An 18,801-nucleotide genomic window follows, 5' to 3' on the forward strand; every position below is an offset into this window, starting at 1 on the left:
TCAGACACAAAAGAGAAAAGAGCTGGAAGTTCCAGCTCACCTCAGAAGCTCACCACAAAGAGTGATGAGTTTAGTTAGGGAAATAACTACATTTTGAACTGTCCTAATAATGAGAATGTATGAGGAAAATGGAGAGCCTGTCTAGAGTACAGGCGGGGGTCGGGTGGGGCGAAGGGAGACTTGGGACATTGGTGATGGGAATGTTGCACTGGTGATGGGTGGTGTTCTTTACATGACTGAAACCCAAACACAATCATGTATGTAATTAAGGTGTTTAAATAAATTTAAAAAAAAAGAAAGTTATTCTAAAATAAATTGATTAAAAAAAAAAACAAAAAACAAATTTGTAATTATAAAAAAAACCCACAACTGTATTATGAACAACTCTATAAAAGTACAGTGTTTTAAATAAAGGAATTTATAAAAATAAATTAGAATCATAAAACCCAAAAAAAATATTCTAGATAGTGATTTTTGATTATTATTACTTATCTACTGAATAAAAGATTATTATTTTTCATTCTAATATATATTTTAATAATAATTTTTATTGTGACCAAAAAGTAAATACCAAATCTTTCACAGTAATATTTAAGGTACATAGTGAAAATGAATCAGGACCATTCCCACCACCAGGGTTGTCCTCCCTCCACCCCTTTTTCCTGCATGTGTCCCATATCTCCCTTCTTTGCCACCCAGAGTACTAGTGTAACTGTTCCCCTCTGTGTATAGCTTGTTGTAGATAGGGTATAGATTCTGATGTTCTTGACTTTGGGTTTCGTGTTTAGGTCTGATCATTTATTAATTTCACTCAATGTTTGACCATATGGCTGCTTGGTCCTGGTACCATTCATTTTTACTTTCCCCCTCAATTCATGAGGCAGAACAAGATGATTCAAGTTGTGTGGTTCTGCTGGAAGAAGATGAAGAAGAAGAAGAAGAAGAAGAAGAAGAAGAAGAAGAAGAAGAAGAAGAAGAAGAAGAAGAAGAAGAAGAAGAAGAAGAAGAAGAAGAAGAAGAAGGAGGAGGAGGAGGAGGAGGAGGAGGAGGAGGAGGAGGAGGAGGAGGAGGAGGAAGAAGAAGAAGAAGAAGAAGAAGAAGAAGAAGAAGAAAGAAGAAAGAAGAAAAGAAGAAAAACCACCACAACAACAACAGACAAAAAAAGCAGTTTAGAAGAAAAGACAGTAACTACCAACAAAATAAAAAGCACCTAGCAGCAAAAAAAACAGAAAACAAACAAAAATAAACAAACAAAAAACACCAAATAATAACCAACAAGAGTGAGAAAGAAAAGAAATAGAAAAAAAAGAAGAAGAAAAAGAGAAAAAGTAAAAAAATAATGGAGTGCTTGGTTGGTTGGCAAGGTTTTGTGCTTCCCCCCCCCCTTTTTTTCCATAGGTACAGTAAGTATTGAGAAAGTAAGAAAGGAAATTCCCTTGACCTAAGAGATTCAGGGTTTCTCTTCCCTTGAAGCATGGGAACAACTACTGGTTCCATACATGCTTATTACCACACCCCAGGGCCTTTTTTATGGTGCCATAATCCTGATATATTTTTATCAAGGAGTAGTAATATATAGCCCTGATCATCTCACACCATAGAGAATGGCATATATCCAAAAGAACAAAAACAATCAATGCTGGTGCAGATGCTGAGAGAAAGTGACTTTCATTCACTGTTGGTGAGAATGTTGACAGGTCTAACCTTTATGGAAAACAATAGAACATCTACAAAAAAAAAAAAAAAAAAAAACAGAAATTGAGATTCTATATAATCCAGCAATACTACTCCTTGGAATATACCCTAAGGCCCCAAAACACAATTCTGAAAAACCTTCCTATGTTCCTCACATCACTGTTTATAATAGCCAGAATCTGGAAACACCCCAAGTGCTGAGAACAGATGAGTGGCTAAAGAAACTGTGGTACATTTACATAATGATATACACACAACTGTTACAAAAGATAAAGTTATTAAATGTGCTTATACATGGATGGATGTGTTGAACAAAAGACATAGAATTATTGCACTCATTTCTGAGATAACAATCATACACTATAGAATGGTAATAATCCAAAGACAATAGAGAGGAGGACCAGTCCCTGATAGGAAACTTGCTACAAAGAATGTGGAGTTCAGTTAAGATAGAGAAGGAATCACTATGATAGTGATAGTTGGAAATGATCACTCAGGACAAAAACTCAGTGTTGAAAGAAGATAGTGATATGCATGATACCCCTTAAGTAACAATATTGCAAGCCACAAAAAAGAAAAGAAAAGAGAAGAACATTCTGCGTCTCTCTCTCTCTCTCTCTCTCTCTCTCTCTCTCTCTCTCTCTCTCTCTCTCTCTCTCTCTCTCCCTCTCTCTCTCTCTCTCTGACTTATTTCACTCAGCATAATAGATTCCATGTACATCCATGTACAGGAAAATTTCATGACTTCATCTCTCCTGAAAGCTGCATAATATTCCATTGTGTATATGTACCACAGTTTCTTTAGTCATTCATCTGTTGAAGGGTATCTTGGCTGTTTCCAGAGTCTTGCTATGGTAAATAGTGCTGCAATGAATATAGGTGTAAGGAAGGGATTTTTGTAATGTATTTTTGTGTTCCTAGGGCATATTCCTAGGAGTGGTATAGCTGGGTCGTATGGGAGCTCAATTTCCAGTTTTTGGAGGAATCTCCATATTGCTTTCCATAAAGGTTGAACTAGACGGCATTCCCACCAGCAGTGGATAAGAGTTCCTTTCTCTCCACATCCCCGCCAACACTGCTTGTTCTCATTCTTTGTGATGTGTGCCACTCTCTAGGGTGTGAGGTGGTACCTCATAGTTGTTTTGATTTGCATATCCCTGATGATTAGTGATGTGGAACATTTTTTCATGTGTCTTTTGGCCATTTGTATTTCTTCTTTGTCAAAGTGTCTGTCCATTTCTTCTCCCCATTTTTGATGGGATTAGATTTTTTTTCCTTGTAAATTTCTGTCAGTGCATTGTATATTTTGGAGATTAGCCCCTTGTCTGATGGGTATTAGGTGAATAGTTTCTCCCATTCAGTGGGGGGCTCTTGTGTCCTGGGCACTATTTCTTTTGAGGTGCAGAAGCTTCTCAGCTTAATATATTCCCATCTGTTAATCTCTGCTTTCACTTGCTTGGAGAATGCAGTTTCCTCTTTGAAGATGCCTTTAGTCTCAATATCCTGGAGTGTTTTACCTACGTGTTGTTCTATATATCTTAAGGTTTCGGGTCTGATATCGAGGTCTTTCCTCCATTTGGATTTAACCTTCATACATGATGTTAGCTGGGGGTCTAAGTTCAATTTTTTGCAAGTGGCTAGCCAGTTGTGCCAGCATCACTTGTTGAAGAGGCTTTCTTTGCTCCATTTAGGATTTCTTGCTCCTTTATCAAAAATTAGGTGATTGTATGTCTGGGGAACAGTCTCTGAGTATTCAAGCCTATTCCACTGATCTGAGGGTCTGTCTTTATTCCAATACCATGCTGTTTTAATAACTATTGCTTTGTAGTACAGTTTTAAGTTGGGGAAAGTAATTCCTCCCATATTCTTTTTCCCAATGATTGCTTTAGCTATTCTAAGGTGTTTATTGTTCCAAATGAATTTTAAAAGTGCCTGATCCACTTCTTTGAAGAATGTCATGGGTATCTTTAGAGGGATCGCATTAAATCTCCATATCTATGGGACTTTTCCTTGAACCATGGCCCTGGTTGGCTGAGAATTCACTGGGTAGGGGCCCATCCACCAAAATATATAAATGTGTATATATATATATATATATATATATATATATATATATATATACAAATGTGCTTTATTGGGTATGTTTATATATTATATATTATATTATATATATGTAAAATTGAAAATATTTGGGGCAGATTATAATTCTCAAATATTTTTTTATCAAAGTGGATTACAAATTTTTCACAGTAATACTTTAGGTACATAGTGATAATGAATCAGGGGCCCTCCCACCACCAATATTGTCCTCCCTCCATCCTGTTCCCAGCATACAACCCATATCCTCTTCTTTTACCCACCCCCAGGCTGCTAGTATAGGTGGTCCGCTCTGTGTCTAGTATGTTGTAAATTGGGTTTCAATTCTGTTGTCGTTGGCTTTGGATTTGGTGCTTAATTTTGATCCTTTTTACTTCTACTTAATGTTCATATGACTGTTTGCTCTCGTTACCCTCCATTATTTCCCCCTCTATTAGTGGGGTGAAACAAGATGGTTCAAGTTGTGTGGTTCTACAATGGAATATTATGCAGCCTTCAGGAGAGATGAAGTCATGAAATTTTCCTATACATGTATGTACATGGACTCTATTAAGCTGAGTGAAATAAGTCAGAGGGAGAGAGATAGACACAGAATAGTGTCACTCATCTATGGGTTTTAAGAAAGATAAAAAGACATTCTTGCAATAATTTTCAGGGACAAAAGAAAGGAGGGCTGGAAGTACCAGCTCACTACATGAAGCTCATCACAAAGAGTGATGAGTGCAGTTAGAGAAATAACTACATTGAGAATATCATAACAATGTGAATGAATGAGGGAAGTAGAAAACGTGTCTAGTGTACAGGCAGGGGTGGGGTGAGGAGGAGGGATATTTGGGACATTGGTGGTGGGAATGTTGCACTGGTGAAGGGGGGGTATTCCTTACATGACTGAAACCCAACCACAATCATGTTTGTAATCAAGGTGTTTAAATAAAGATATTAATAAAAAGAAGTTGTGTGGTTCTGTTTGAAGGAAAAAGAAAAAAAATAATAATAAAATAAAATGGGGCAAAAATCAAACAAGCAAAAAAATGAGAGGAGTCCTTCTAGAGGCTATATCTATCAGTTTAAGAGCAGGGAGGGAGAAGGAATAAAGACATAACAACAATACAAAAAATAAATAAATAAAATAAAAGATAAAAAAATCAAACAAAAAACTTGAAAGGCACCAGGGCAATATAGGCAGCAGCCATACAATAACCAGAATCCTGAAATAAAAACAAATTAAAGCACAAAAGAAAAAGAACTCAAACTTTTTTGTAATGACAGTCATCATCTTAATACTTGGGAAAATATGTTGTCACAAAGTGATCAGAAATCTTATTCAGAGACATAGGATTTTGGTAAAAACTTAGAATGGGAAAGAACATATGGCATATCTTTATGTTACTAACATAAACAGCAAATCCCCTTGATGTCAAGGATCCTAGCCAGAAATTTTATCTACAAAATTCTATTTATATCTATATTTTCTCATTACATACCTGTAACTTTTGTATGTATCATGACTTTCTCCAAAGTTGGTAGCCACCCAATGATAGACCCAGGAGTTATTAGAAATAACTATCTGCCTCCTATCTTCAGGATCTACAGTCAGGGGTCATTTCTGATAGTGTTCAGAGGACCATATGGAGTATTGGGGTAAATCCAGGCCAATTGCTGCAAGGCAAGTGATCTACCCACTGTACTATCTCTCCAGCTCTTCTGAATTGTTTTTTAATATACCTGTCAGTTAGCTTTTCATTAACAAAGGATCTATTCTGACCTAAAAATGGCCCCGGTTATTGACCATGAAAATCTAGCTCTTGTTAAACATATAAAGATGTGTGCAATTGTTTAAACTAGTGCTCAGACAGTTTCCATTGATTTACCATATTATCAATGAAATAACACTACTAATAATGATGACATTGAAGGACTATAATATCAAAATATTACAGCAAAGAAAATCTAAGTCACAAACTGCATTTAGTTTTATTTAAAATATTTTGCCTATGTTTATTGCCTTTTATAAATAGGAGAAAATATTCACTTGTACAATAATAGAAAGGTAATATATTTGGTCTTTTCATTTTATTAGAAAATAAACACGAGGGTTACAAATATGTACAAAATGTTCTTCCTAATATGAGTTAACTAATGTATAAATAAATTTATTGGACATAATGAAGTGTAAATACTAATAGTAGAATTAGAATACTAAAATGCATATACTACATATAAAAATTTGCATGATATTTCGAGGGACCCCCGACCCTACTCCAGGCAAGGTGAGTTTGCCAGCCACCAGGCCACCTCCCCACGTGGGCATCCAGAGAACTCTGCGCCTGACCCACTCTGCGCCACTGGAAAGGGTTAGAGCTTATAGACCGGGTGAGCTTTGGTCTACTCCACGGACCTTGGGGTATCCTAGAGCAGCCTGCCCCCTGAGCCCCAGAGGGACTCCCAGGGGCAAAGAGTGAACGGCAGGTGGGTTTGGCTGAGGGAATTTCCTCAGCTGAGGCTCGGAGGGGGTGAAGCTCCGCTGACTCCCAGGGAAAGAAGGGAGGACAGGGAGCTAGGCTCAACAGCGCCCTCCAACATTGTGGCCAGGAGCGGAACTGCACTAGCTGCCAACAAAAGGAAAAAACAAACCAGGCCCTACTAGAGAGCATAGGAGGAGCCAAATCTCCACGAGCTCACCCAACAGACCCCTCTAGAACCATACTCAGGGAGGGGACCCATCCCCACGCCACAAGGGGCAAAAACAGGCTGAACTCGGAAGGGACTGCACTCCAAGCCACACCAATAAATGCAAAAAATATGGGTAAATTAAAGAGAACACTAACATCTGGAGATATGGAGAGAAACCCTAGCAAGTGTCCAAGTCCACCAAAACGCACAGATCCATTGGAAGGAGACTTAACAGCAGCCATGAAGAACAAAATGGAAGCCTTGATTAAGGAAATGAAGGAAATGCTAGCCACCAAATATAAGAAATCCATGGAGGAACAAATCAGCCAAATTAAAGAAGAACTGTCAAAGAATATGAGAGATTCCATACAAAGGGAAATAAAGGAGTTAAAAGACAATGTAACAAGCCATATGAGTAGGATCACACAGTTGGAGAAGCACGTTGAAGAACTCGAAAGAAAACTGCAAACAAAAAACGACCAAAAAACCAGTAAGGAAATAAAAGGCGAAGCACTGGAAGGAAAAGTCCAGTATCTAATGAACAAGGACAAAAGAAACAACCTAATAATTGTGGGTATACCAGAAGGGGAAGAAATAGGAAAAGAGAAAGAATTAGTAGTCAGGGGAAAATTAACAGAAAACTTTCCCACCCTCTGGAAAGAAGACTCAGTGCAAATCCAGGAAGTGAAGAGAGCCCCTAATAAAATAGACCCTAATAAACCAACACCAAGACATATAGTAATCCAAGTGGCAAAAAAAAAAAGAGAAAGATGATCTCCTTAAAGCAATAAGGGAGAAAAAACCCTCAAATACAAAGGAAGAGACAAAAGAATCAAACCAGATCTCCTATTTGAAATAATTCAAGCAAGACAGTGGAATGACATATTCAAACGCCTGAATGAAAGAAACTTCCAACCTTGGGTCCAATATCCAGCAAAACTCTCATTCATATGGGAGGGCAGAATAAAAACATTCTCAAACAAAAATGAGCTTGCATTATTTGCGCAAACAAAACCACTCCTAAATGACCTACTCAGAGACGAATTACACAATCCAAACCCCCGATTGTAACAACAACCACCGTACACAACACAACTGCACAGCAGTCCTCTCTAATCTCCCTAAATGTTAACGAACTACACTCTCCTATTAAGAGACACATAGTAGAGAACTGGATTAGAAAACATAAACCAGACTTCTGCTGCCTGCAAGAAACACACCTACAACTACAGGGAAAGCACAGGCTCAGAATAAAATGATGGAAATTAATTATTCAGGCTAATAGAAAATAAAAAAAGAGCAGGGACAGCCATTCTTACATCAGACCAAATTCCATTCAACCTCAAAAAAGTGATCAGGGACAAAGAGGGACACTACTTACTGATCAGGGGAATACTAGATCAAGAAGTACTAACTCTGGTCAATATTTATGCACCTAATGTAGAGCCAGAAAAATATGTGAGGCAACTGCTTGCAAACCTGGAGAAACACATGAAGGGAAACGTGATAATTGTAGGGGATCTCAATACTCTACTATCACCACTGGACAGATCCACCAAACAGAAAAACAGCAAAGAAATAAGAGCCCTAAATGAAAAATTAGAAGATCTAGGGCTAATAGACTTATATAGGAAACTCCATTCCCATAAAACAGAATACACATTCTTCTCAAGCCCACATGGAACCTTCTCCAGAATAGACCATGTCCTAGGATACAAACCTAATGTATATAAGATCACAAATGTAAGGATCATTAGAAGCACCCTATCAGATCACTATGCAACAGAAGTCAAAATTGACTACAAGAAGAAGAAATGGAGAAAAACTAGTGCCTGGAGATTAAACAACATGCTTCTCAACAACAGCTGGATCAAAGAGCAAATCAAGGAAGAAATAAAAAGATTCCTTGAGACAAATGATAATGAAGAGACAACCTGTCAAAATCTGTGGGACACAGCAAAAGCAGTAATTAGGGGAAAACTCATAGCAAAACAGGCCTATGTCAAGAAACAGGAAAATGACAAAACCAACAGTTTAAAGGATTACCTCAAGAAATTGGAACACAGCAGCAAAGAAATCCAACCAGAAGGCAAGAAATAATAAAAACCAGAGCAGAAATAAACAACATATAAACTAATAAAACAATACAAAAAATCAATGAGACCAGGAGTTGTTTTTTTGAAAAAATAGATAGATAAACCGCTGGCAAAACTCACCAAAAAAAAAAATAAAAAGAGGGAAAACACCCAAATCAGTAGGATCACAAATGAAAGGGAAGAGATTATAACAGAACCCCAAGAAATACAACATATCATGAGATCATATTATGAACAACTATACTCAGTTAGGCTAGAGAACCCAGTAGAAATTGACAGATTCCTGGAAAACTACCATCTTCCGAGACTGGATAAGGAAGACCTAGAAAGCCTAAGCAGACCAATCACTTCAGAGGAAATTGAAAATGTAATTAAGAAACTCCCTAAGAACAAAAGTCCAGGTCCAGATGAATTTACAGGCGAATTCTATTGAACATTCCGAAAAGACTTACTACCACTTTTTCACAGGCTCTTCCAAACCATCGAAAAAACAGGAATGCTCCCCAACTCCTTTTATGAGGCTAATATCACACTCATTCCCAAAGATGGCAAAGACGCCACCAAGAAAGAAAACTACAGACCAATCTCACTAATGAATATAGATGCAAAGATTCTAAACAAAATTTTAGCAAACCGAATCCAGCACTTTATCAAAAAGATCATACATCATGACCAAGTGGGTTTCATCCCAAGAAATCAAGGTTGGTTCAACATACGCAAATCAATCAACATCATACATTACATCAACAATAAGAAAACATGTTGAAAACACTCAGCAAAATAGGGTTAGAGGTAACCTTCCTCAAGATAGTTACAGCTATCTATTAAAAGCTCACAGCCAACATTATCCTTAATGGCAAAAAACTAGAAGCATTTCCACTAAACTCAGGAACTAGGCAAGGCTGTCAACTCTCTCCACTCTTATTTAATATAATCTTAGAAGTCCTAGAAATAGCAATCCGACAAGAGATGGGAATCAAAGGAATCCAAATTGGGAAAGAGGAACTCAAACTATCTTTTTGCAGATGATATGATGATATACATCAAAAACCTTAAAGAGTCCACAGTAAAACTCCTAGAAACAATTAACCAATACAGCAAAGTGGCTGGCTACAAAGTCAATACACAAAAGACAGTAGTGTTTCTCTACACAAATAATGAAATTGAGGAGAGAGAGGTCAAAAATACAACTCCATTTAAAATAATATCAAAAAAATAAGGTACCTAGGAATCAACCTTACAAGGGAACTGAAGGACCTATACCAGGGAAACTTCAAAACACTCCAGAAACAAATTGAAGAGGATCTAAGAAAATGGAAAAACACCCATGCTCATGGGTAGGTAGAATCAACATAGTCAAAATGACCATCCTACCAAAACTACTATATAGATTCAATTCAATCCCAATCCAAATTCAGACATCATTCTTTAAATATTTAGAACAATCAATCATTAAATTCATCTGGAACCACAAAAAACCCAGGATAGCCAAACACATACTAAAAAACAAGAAGCTGGGTGGCATCTCTCTACCTAACCTGAAGCTATACTATAAAGCCATAGTGATCAAAACAGCATGGTACTGGTACAAGGACAGAGGCTCAGACCAGTGGGTTAGAACAGAACTTCCAGACATAAATCCCCATATACATTTGACAAAAGAGCCAAGAACTTGAAACGGAACAAAGAAAGTCTTTTCAACAAATGGTGTTGGTACAACTGGAAAACCACATGTAAGAAATTCAAAATTGACCCATACCTCACTCCTTATACAAAAATCAACTCAAAATGAATCAAAGACCTTGAAATTAAACCCGAATCTATAAAATTTATAGAGAATAAAATAGGTAGAACACTCAAAGACGTGTATATATCAAAGAGGTCTTCGAGGATGGAGCACCAATGGCAAGAACTTTAGCATCAAACATAAACAAATGGGACTACATCAAACTAAAAAGCTCCTGCATGACAAAAGAAACCCTACATAACACAAGAAGACAGTTAACTGACTGGGGAAAAAAATCTTTCCATTCAACATATCAGATAAAGGGCTGATATCCAGAATATACAAAACACTCAGAAAGCTGAGCCCCCAAAACCAAATAAAGTCATAAAAAATGGGAAGATGAAATGAATAGACACTTTTCAGAGGAAAACTGAAAGATGGCCAACAAATACATGAAAACATGCTCACCTTCACTTATCATCAGAGAAATCCAAATCAAAACAACAATGAGATACCACCTTACACCGGTGAGAATGGCTCACATCAAATATAATGGGAACAGGCTCTGTTGGCAGGGATGCTGTATGAAAGGCACTCTCATCCATTGCTGGTGGGAGTGCCCCCTAGTCCAACCCCTATGGAGAACAGTCTGGAGAGAGCTCAAGGAACTCAGAATTGAGCTGCCATTTGACCCAGCAATTGCTCTCTTAGGTATCTATCCCCAAGTCAGAAGGACATTCATCCCAAAATATGTGCACACCCCACTATTTATCACAGCACTCAGTATAATAGCCAAGTCTTGGAACCAACCTCGATATCCAACAACAGACGAGTGGATCATTAAGATGTGGTATCTATACACAATGGAATACTACATGGTAGTCAGAAATGATACAATTATGGATTTTGCAGCAACTTGGATGGACCTAGAACATATTATGTTAAATGAAGTAAGTCAGAAGATGAAAGATAAACACAGAATGATAGCACTATTCTGAAGTACCTAGAACATACACCTTATATACAACTAATATTCAACAATCAAATAACAGGCTTTAACAAGGTAGAAACTCCAAACACTGTAACATTCAACATACACCGGGGAGCAGTGCCCAAAACACATGAAAGAAGAACAACACAAACCCCTGATTTCACATTATACCACAAAAAAACCAGCAACAACAGAAACAGCAGCATAGAGAGAACAGGTATGTAATCAGCCTTCTACTACAAAGGCCCATAATAATCCCTTAGGAATATTATACAGGATTACAGGTAAAGAATATCATGGGAAATCAGTGACTCCAACGGAAACATCTCATAAAAATATGTTTTAATGCCTTAATCTTACTATATTTAAAATAGCCTCTCAGCTTTTCTGTCTACAGGCATTCTTGGATACAAAGTGTGGACAAAGATGGCATCTCGGGGCCCAGTCACATGAGATACCATACCCAGCTTGCACTATGAGAATGTCCCGAGAAAACTCTTTAACATACACTTTATCTCTAGGTTATGCCTTCTTTTAGGACTTGAAGCACGTGACCAGCCAGAACACCGAAGCAGCAACCGTGACCTACAGACTTATTCTACAGGCCCTACTCATCGAACACATTCAAGCAAACTAGCATTCCCTTGCCCTTTTCTCCTCTCTTCTTACTACTTTCTTTTTTTCTTTTTCTTCTTTCTTTCTTCTCCTCTTTTTCTTTTTAATGTATTTTCTCTTCTCTTTTTTCCTGCCTCTTTCATACACTTTCCCCTTTCCCCCCTTTTGGAAATCCGACTATCCCTTCACCCCTCAACCCCATCCAGATTTCCCACTTTATTAAAACTCTTCACCCTCAGTTCTTAATCTATTAGGCATCAAGAATGACCTCCTACCCCAACGAACCAGTACCCAGCATCCAAGCAAAGGGACATCAAGTTAAACCCACACCTTGTCCCCGGCAAGAGAAGGCAACCAACTCCCCTGCTGACTCATGCTGCGTGGCCCTCCTTACCAATTCTTCCTAACGTGGACTGTTACTTGAAACCGAACTTAGCTCTAAAAGTATTCCCAAAGCAAGAACTCTTCCCAAGACCTCCCTGCCTCAAATCTTTTGCCAATCTCAAGAAGGTCAGGGTGTGTGATGAAAAGGTGCCCAGGAACCCACACACCACAAGAAAATCTCAAAAGACAATGGGGAAACCTATAGTTCCATCATAAGTATAAGACCTGTATTGCACTATCTCTTTACCTGCTTTTCCCCAAATGTAAAATAGTCTCTTGCATCATTTTGTTCCTTTAATTACTTTGTTACTTCGGGTTTTTTAAAATCTTTGTTCCTTTTATATATAGTTAAGTAAGCACATATATTTTTATTTCTATTTTTATATTTTTTGGGTGTGTGACCTGTTTCCGTTTTCTTCTTTTTCCACCCCCAAATGCACCGGCAATATAATGTAGCACCATTTCCCCCTGCAAAGACACACTAAAAAAGGGGGAAATCTTACATACAAAAACGAGCTCTTATCTACTAGGGATAAGAACTCATACTTGTTTACAATACAGGGACATCTCCCACCTTGAAAATATGTCACATGGACCCAACTTAGACCCCAGGTGATTAGACATCATTTGTCCAGCCTTGAACCCTGGATCCCAGACATAGAAACGACAAAGTTCTTCATGATAGGTACAGGAAACAAATCCCATCCAGGACATCATCAGTACTGCTTGACACCAACAAGTGCCAGCTCTAATGAGGACACTAATGACAATGAGGAAAATGGGAACAACTTGACCTAAGAGCAGGTTATCCTAACCCTCCAGCTGACGATAAGACAACATCAGAAGACTTGTCATCCTTTGGTCAGTCCAAAAGCCAAGATCGCGACTTACATATGACTGGCTGATAGAACCATGACGGGACTCTATGTATCCTGTGACCAATAAAAAAAGCCCTAGTCAAGGGTTTGAGCTACGACCTGCACAACAACCATGATCTCCAGTTCCAAAGATCCGTCTGAGACAATTGCAACGGAATGGTCTTCTGGAAACACAACGAAAGACGCTATCATAGGCTCCATCCTAAGACCAGCGCAAAGACCAAGACCATCAAACACAGAAGATGGATTAAGATGACACTGAGGGAACATAACTTCTAGAACCACAAAGAAAGGCTTCATCATAAGTTTCACCCCTTGACCTGTGCAGATACTGAGATCTCTAGATACAGAGATCTGATTTTATCACCCAGAATGAAGCAGAAATCTTCCAAACACCACGAAAGCACCAAGGGGAGAGTAAATGAACCTGAACTGAGTCTATAGTTAATCCCATGACAATATACTCCAAGGGTGGAGAAACCCTGTACCTCTTAGGCCAAGGGAATTTTTTTTCAAATGACCCCAATATTTACTGTGCCTGTGCAGGAGGGGGGGGGGAAGCACAAAACAATTTTTTATACCTATCTAGGTTTTGTTGATTTCTTTGTTTTGGTATAGTTATTGAAGTTGTTGTCTCCATTTATATTTATTTAGTTAGTTTCTTCTTTTCTTTTTCTTTAGGTGCTCTGCCATGTTTTTTATCTCAAGACCACGGCTTTTATGTGGTGCTTATCTTTAATTTGGAGTGCTCATTGGATATTTTATTTGGCATTTCTTGTTGTACTGTTGAGGTGTTTCACCTTCTTTTTCCCCTTCATCTCTCAAACCGATGATGAAAGCCTCTAGAAGGACTCCGCCCATTTTCAGTGTATTTGATTTTTACCCCAGTTTATCACTTTTCTCTTCTTCAAACAAAACCACATAACTGGAACTATCTAATACCGCCTCCCAGTTAGAGGAGGAAACAAGGGAGGTACCAAGACCAAAACAGGTGTAAAACCACTAAGTAGTAAGCTAGGCTCAGAGGGAACCACATATTCTAGCAGCCCCAGGGTGGGGGGGGGGAGAAGGAGGAGGATATGGGAGGTAGGATGGGAACGGAGGTGTAGGGAGGATAATTCAGTGATGGGAATCCCCCTGATATTATGTTAATATGTACCTAAAATAGTATTGTCAACAATATGTAAGCCACTATGATCAAAATAAAAATTATATTAAAAATTTGCATGATATTTCAAAAATATCAAAAAATCTGGTATGTGTATGTTATGATATAATTGTAGTATTACCTTACAGTAATAACTTTTTATGGAAAACTTATCAATAAATTAGGCAAATTAAGACATCTGTTTCTGAGATCAGAGAGATAGTATAATGGATAAGGCACTTTCCTTTCATGTAAGCAACACTGGTTTGATTCCTAGCACTTTCTATGGTTCCCAAGCCCCACCAAAGTGACCCTGAGTGCAAATCCAGGAGTAAAGCCTGAGGACCAACTGGTGTGCCCTTCCCTAAATGCTTTTTAATATTACTGAAGTATCATTTCAATGTGTGATATAGATTTAGTTATAAATAGGTTATAAATAAGATTTAGCTTCCTTTGATCTGAGCAATCTCTTCACCTTGATTTCCTTCCCTGGCTTGAAAACTTCTGATGCCCTGAATAAAATAATAAACACTTTCTTTTTCTGAATTAGATAACATAGAGTTGAGACTTGGTATAATTTTCCTCTCTGGGTGTATGTTCTCCATCTCTGTCAGAAAATCAAGCTATTTCCAAACCATACTGAGGATATAATTCTACTTACCACCAGAAGCAGAGACAAATAAAAGGAAATGTACCATCTTATATAATAAAATCATTCTACAAAAGAAAAAAATCATATTTTTAGAATATAAAATATAAATTGCCATTATTTTAGTGACAAGTGTTTGCAAGAAATAGAAAGTAAGGGGAGTAGTTAGTAGAGTTTATGGAGTTTATCATAATGATGAATTGTATCTTTCCTGAATCCTGGAGTGTTCCTTGGATGGCTGTGTAGCATTGGTGAAGACTCAGCATGTGGAGGTGTGAAGTTGTGTTCAGTACATTTGTGGTTATTAAGAATCTTGTACTGACTTGAAAGAATTCTCTTACTTTCTGCCCTGTATTTCTTCTCTCTGTCTTTAAGCTCACTATTAATCAGGAATGTCTCATGCCATCATAATCCTTCACCCCAATTTTTCATTTTGGTCTTCTCTTTCAATTTACTTATTTTCTTTTCATAAGATAATCTTTTATTATATCTATCAAAGAACTATAAATAATTTCTATTTGAAGATTTCATTTGTTTTTGTTTGGGGGCCACACTTAGCAGTGCTCAGGGTTATTCCTAAATCTGTTCTCAAAAATCTCTTCTGGCAGGCTCAGGAGACCATATGGAATGCTGGGATTGAACCGGGTCTGTTGTGTCCAAGGCAAACATCCTACCCACCTTCCTATCATGCCAGTCACAGATTTTTCTATTTTTTTAAAGTCCCATCATAAATTATGGCTAGATTTTTCTCAGATACCTATAAATGCATTTATTTCCATGAACACCAAACTGACTGCTTTATGAAAATTTATCAGGGAGACAAAGTAAATCTCTGATTTTTTAAAAATATTTTAAATATCTCATTAAATTGTTCAAAATGTATGTTAAGTTCTTGCTCTTTTTTATACTGTATTTCTCAAATAGGTTATGCATTTTAACTAAAACCATCTAAAATAACCGGTTCATCATTTGGGACAGAAGCAATAGCACAGTGGTAGGCCATTTGCCTGGCACTTGGCCAGGGTTCAATCCCCAATATCCCATATGGTTCCCTGAGCCTGCTAGATCTATTTCTGAGTGCAGAACCAGGAACAACCCCTGAGAGCTGCCAGGTAGCCCCAAAACCAAAACCCCCAAAATAAAATAAAATAAAATGAATAATCAGATAAATTATAAGGCTAACTTACTCTCTATTATAAAAATAAGTGAGATGGAAAGGCATTTCAATTAATTCTTTCAAGAAATTATAAATAAGTTTTGAACTGATACCTGTTTGCTGGGATGGCTGCTGTTCTTTGTGCCTTTCTCATTCCAAAGTGGTTTTCATTCCTCCAAATGAATATTTGCAATATTTACTTTTACTTTCCCCAATGTTGTGTAACTCCTATTTGTACAGAGTGTCTATGAAAGTGATTTAAAATATCTCTATATAAAGAATGTACCCAGATAGTTGCTCATTTTTCAAGTATTTTTCTCTTGGTTTTCTATGGATTCTTATAAGTGACCACTATATCCTGAGATAGGTATAGAATTTGAACATGTGTTCATTACTTGTTGGTTAAACTCATAGTATTCTATTAGCCAAAGAAGTGTTTAATCACACTTTCAAATTCTGTTAACCATTAATTCCAGTGTAAATGGAGTCTTACAATTTGGAAAGAAAACAAAGGAAAATGAACTTGTGGATGGATGTTCTGTATAGTAGTGGAAGAAAACTTCAGATGGTAGAAATATTTGGGTAGTTATTATAATCTTCCTTTCTTGTTTCACAATTTCTTTTTATACAATATTACTTCCTCAGAACCATATGCAGATTCCATTAGTTCAAAAGAGCCAAGTTCGTTTTAGCCTACCTGGGAATATTGAATATAAAATAATATTTAAGTGGGAAAGTATGAGTTTCATGACTTTCTTTTGATCTCAGTGCACTGAGACCTAAAGGGAAAGAGAGAGGAAGTCACAGAGTTTCATAAAATTTAAAAAGAAATTAGATCTCAAAGTCTTGAGACACAAAAGGGGATGGGAAGATAGAGGAAGTTACACGGTTTCATAAAATTAAAAAATAATTTTAGATTTTAATGCACTGAGACACAAAGTAGGAGAAGAGGAAGAAGTCAGTTTCTTATTTTTTTTTTTAGATCTCATTGCATAAATGGAGAATAAGTAATGACTAATTGCAGCAACAAAACAGAAGCAAACATAAAAAATAGACAATTCCTTTGTCCTGGTGAAATAGTAGTAGAACATGTTGCAAATCATTAAAAGAAAGCTTGTGAAAACTTATTTAATTTCTACCTGCCACCCTCTCAACCTTAAATTAAAGTGAAAACTTATATGAATGGCATTTTGATCCATGTCCTCTATTATCCAAATCTTTTCATGAATTTAATAGGCAGGTTACCTGAGCAGAAATAGACATCATATGCTGTAAACCATGTTACCAGGGGGTTCTTGGCCAATTTGCTCTATTTCTATGAATACCACATTTTTTGTGTATAAAACTAGATGGTATGGATTTCTCTGTTATTCCCTTGGCAACATCAAAATATATAAATTAAATAAAACCTGCTGTATGTTTATTATAATTACATTCTAGAGAAAGCTAATTTAATGTTCATAAAAGACTAGTTGCAACTTAAAAAATATTTGGAAGATGTGAGAAGAAATTGCCACCTTTCTCCTTGTTTGAGAGTCTGCAGTATTACAGAAGTCAGAGAAAAGTGTTGCAATTTGCAGGGATTATGTGCTAATAAGAATGTCATTTTTCAAATGTTGCCAGTTTACTTTGAGTATTTCAATATTTGGAGACAGAGGCCATCTCAATTTTTGTGTGTCTTATAATGTCCATGTTATCTGATTTGGTTTTGAAAGCATGTTAGCTCCATCTCATCAAGATTTGCACTGAAAAAGGATCTGAACCATTCTATATCGACTTTCTTGCTATCTCAGAAATGTCTTATCTTCATTCCATAAGTTTAAATGCCAGACTTAGTGCTGGGTTGACCAACTCTGGCATTACAGGTATCAACCACTACTGAAAAGTTCAAGACTTTCAAAATTATTACCAATTTCATGAATGATAGGACATTTGAAGATACTTACTTTTATGCTGAAAAGAAAAATACGAAAGTTGTGTTCAAGATCTGTTTTGCAGCAGCTGTTCTAGATAGAGCCCATTGTGGACCTCAACAGAGAGTAACCTCCCCACTTTCCTTTCCCAGAACTGCCTTGACTTCCTGGTGTATGCATCAGGGCATCCTACCATGTACTATCTGATAATGTTGTTTTAGGTTTTTGTGTTATGTGGTGTGATTTTATAGGTTAAACTTTAGTTTTTGAAATGCTGAAAACAATTCCCATATATGAACTAATAGAAATTTCTTCTTCACTTTAGGTCATTTCAGTTTATAAAAAATGTTACAAAAACTGACTAATCATGCATAGTTGGGGTAAACTATGTGGAGCAGATAATTCAATGTTGTGGGAATGTCTTTTACATTAGAGACTGCTTAGCAATATCATGGGTCTCTTCCTTATTGATGGTGATTTCACCCCCCTCTCAGGTATGCTAACCAAAAGACATCTTAGATATTGATAAATGTCTGTCTCCTGGTGAACGTGTAGATCAAAATTGTGTTGGATTAAGTAAGAACCACTTTTATTTTTCAATAATAATGTGAAAATAGCAAATGGTGCTAAAACTGTTCCTGTTATCTGCTTCTTTTTTCATAGTTTGAAGAAAGATGACATGGGTCTTGAAAATATGAATTTCAACCTTATTTCTCACCCTGTTATTACCAGTCATATTTTTTGCACCATCCAATAATACTCAGGGAGTATTATTCCTGAC

The 18,801-nt window shown here is 37.0% G+C and overlaps 1 protein-coding gene across 1 annotated transcript in view; it reads right to left on the reverse strand.

Moving 5' to 3' along the window:
* Window positions 1-16,253, reverse strand: part of F11 (coagulation factor XI) — a 46,451-nt gene extending 30,198 nt beyond the window's left edge. The window contains exons 1-2 of the mRNA XM_049772433.1: window positions 16,221-16,253; window positions 14,964-15,019 (exon numbers count right to left, since the gene is read on the reverse strand). Coding sequence (XP_049628390.1) covers window positions 14,964-15,018 — 55 coding nt within the window. The 5' untranslated portion in view covers window position 15,019; window positions 16,221-16,253. The remainder of the gene's footprint in view (window positions 1-14,963; window positions 15,020-16,220) is intronic.
* Window positions 16,254-18,801: the final 2,548 nt, after the last annotated feature.

Source organism: Suncus etruscus, chromosome 4, assembly GCF_024139225.1.
Source record: "Suncus etruscus isolate mSunEtr1 chromosome 4, mSunEtr1.pri.cur, whole genome shotgun sequence".
NCBI lineage: Eukaryota > Metazoa > Chordata > Mammalia > Eulipotyphla > Soricidae > Suncus > Suncus etruscus.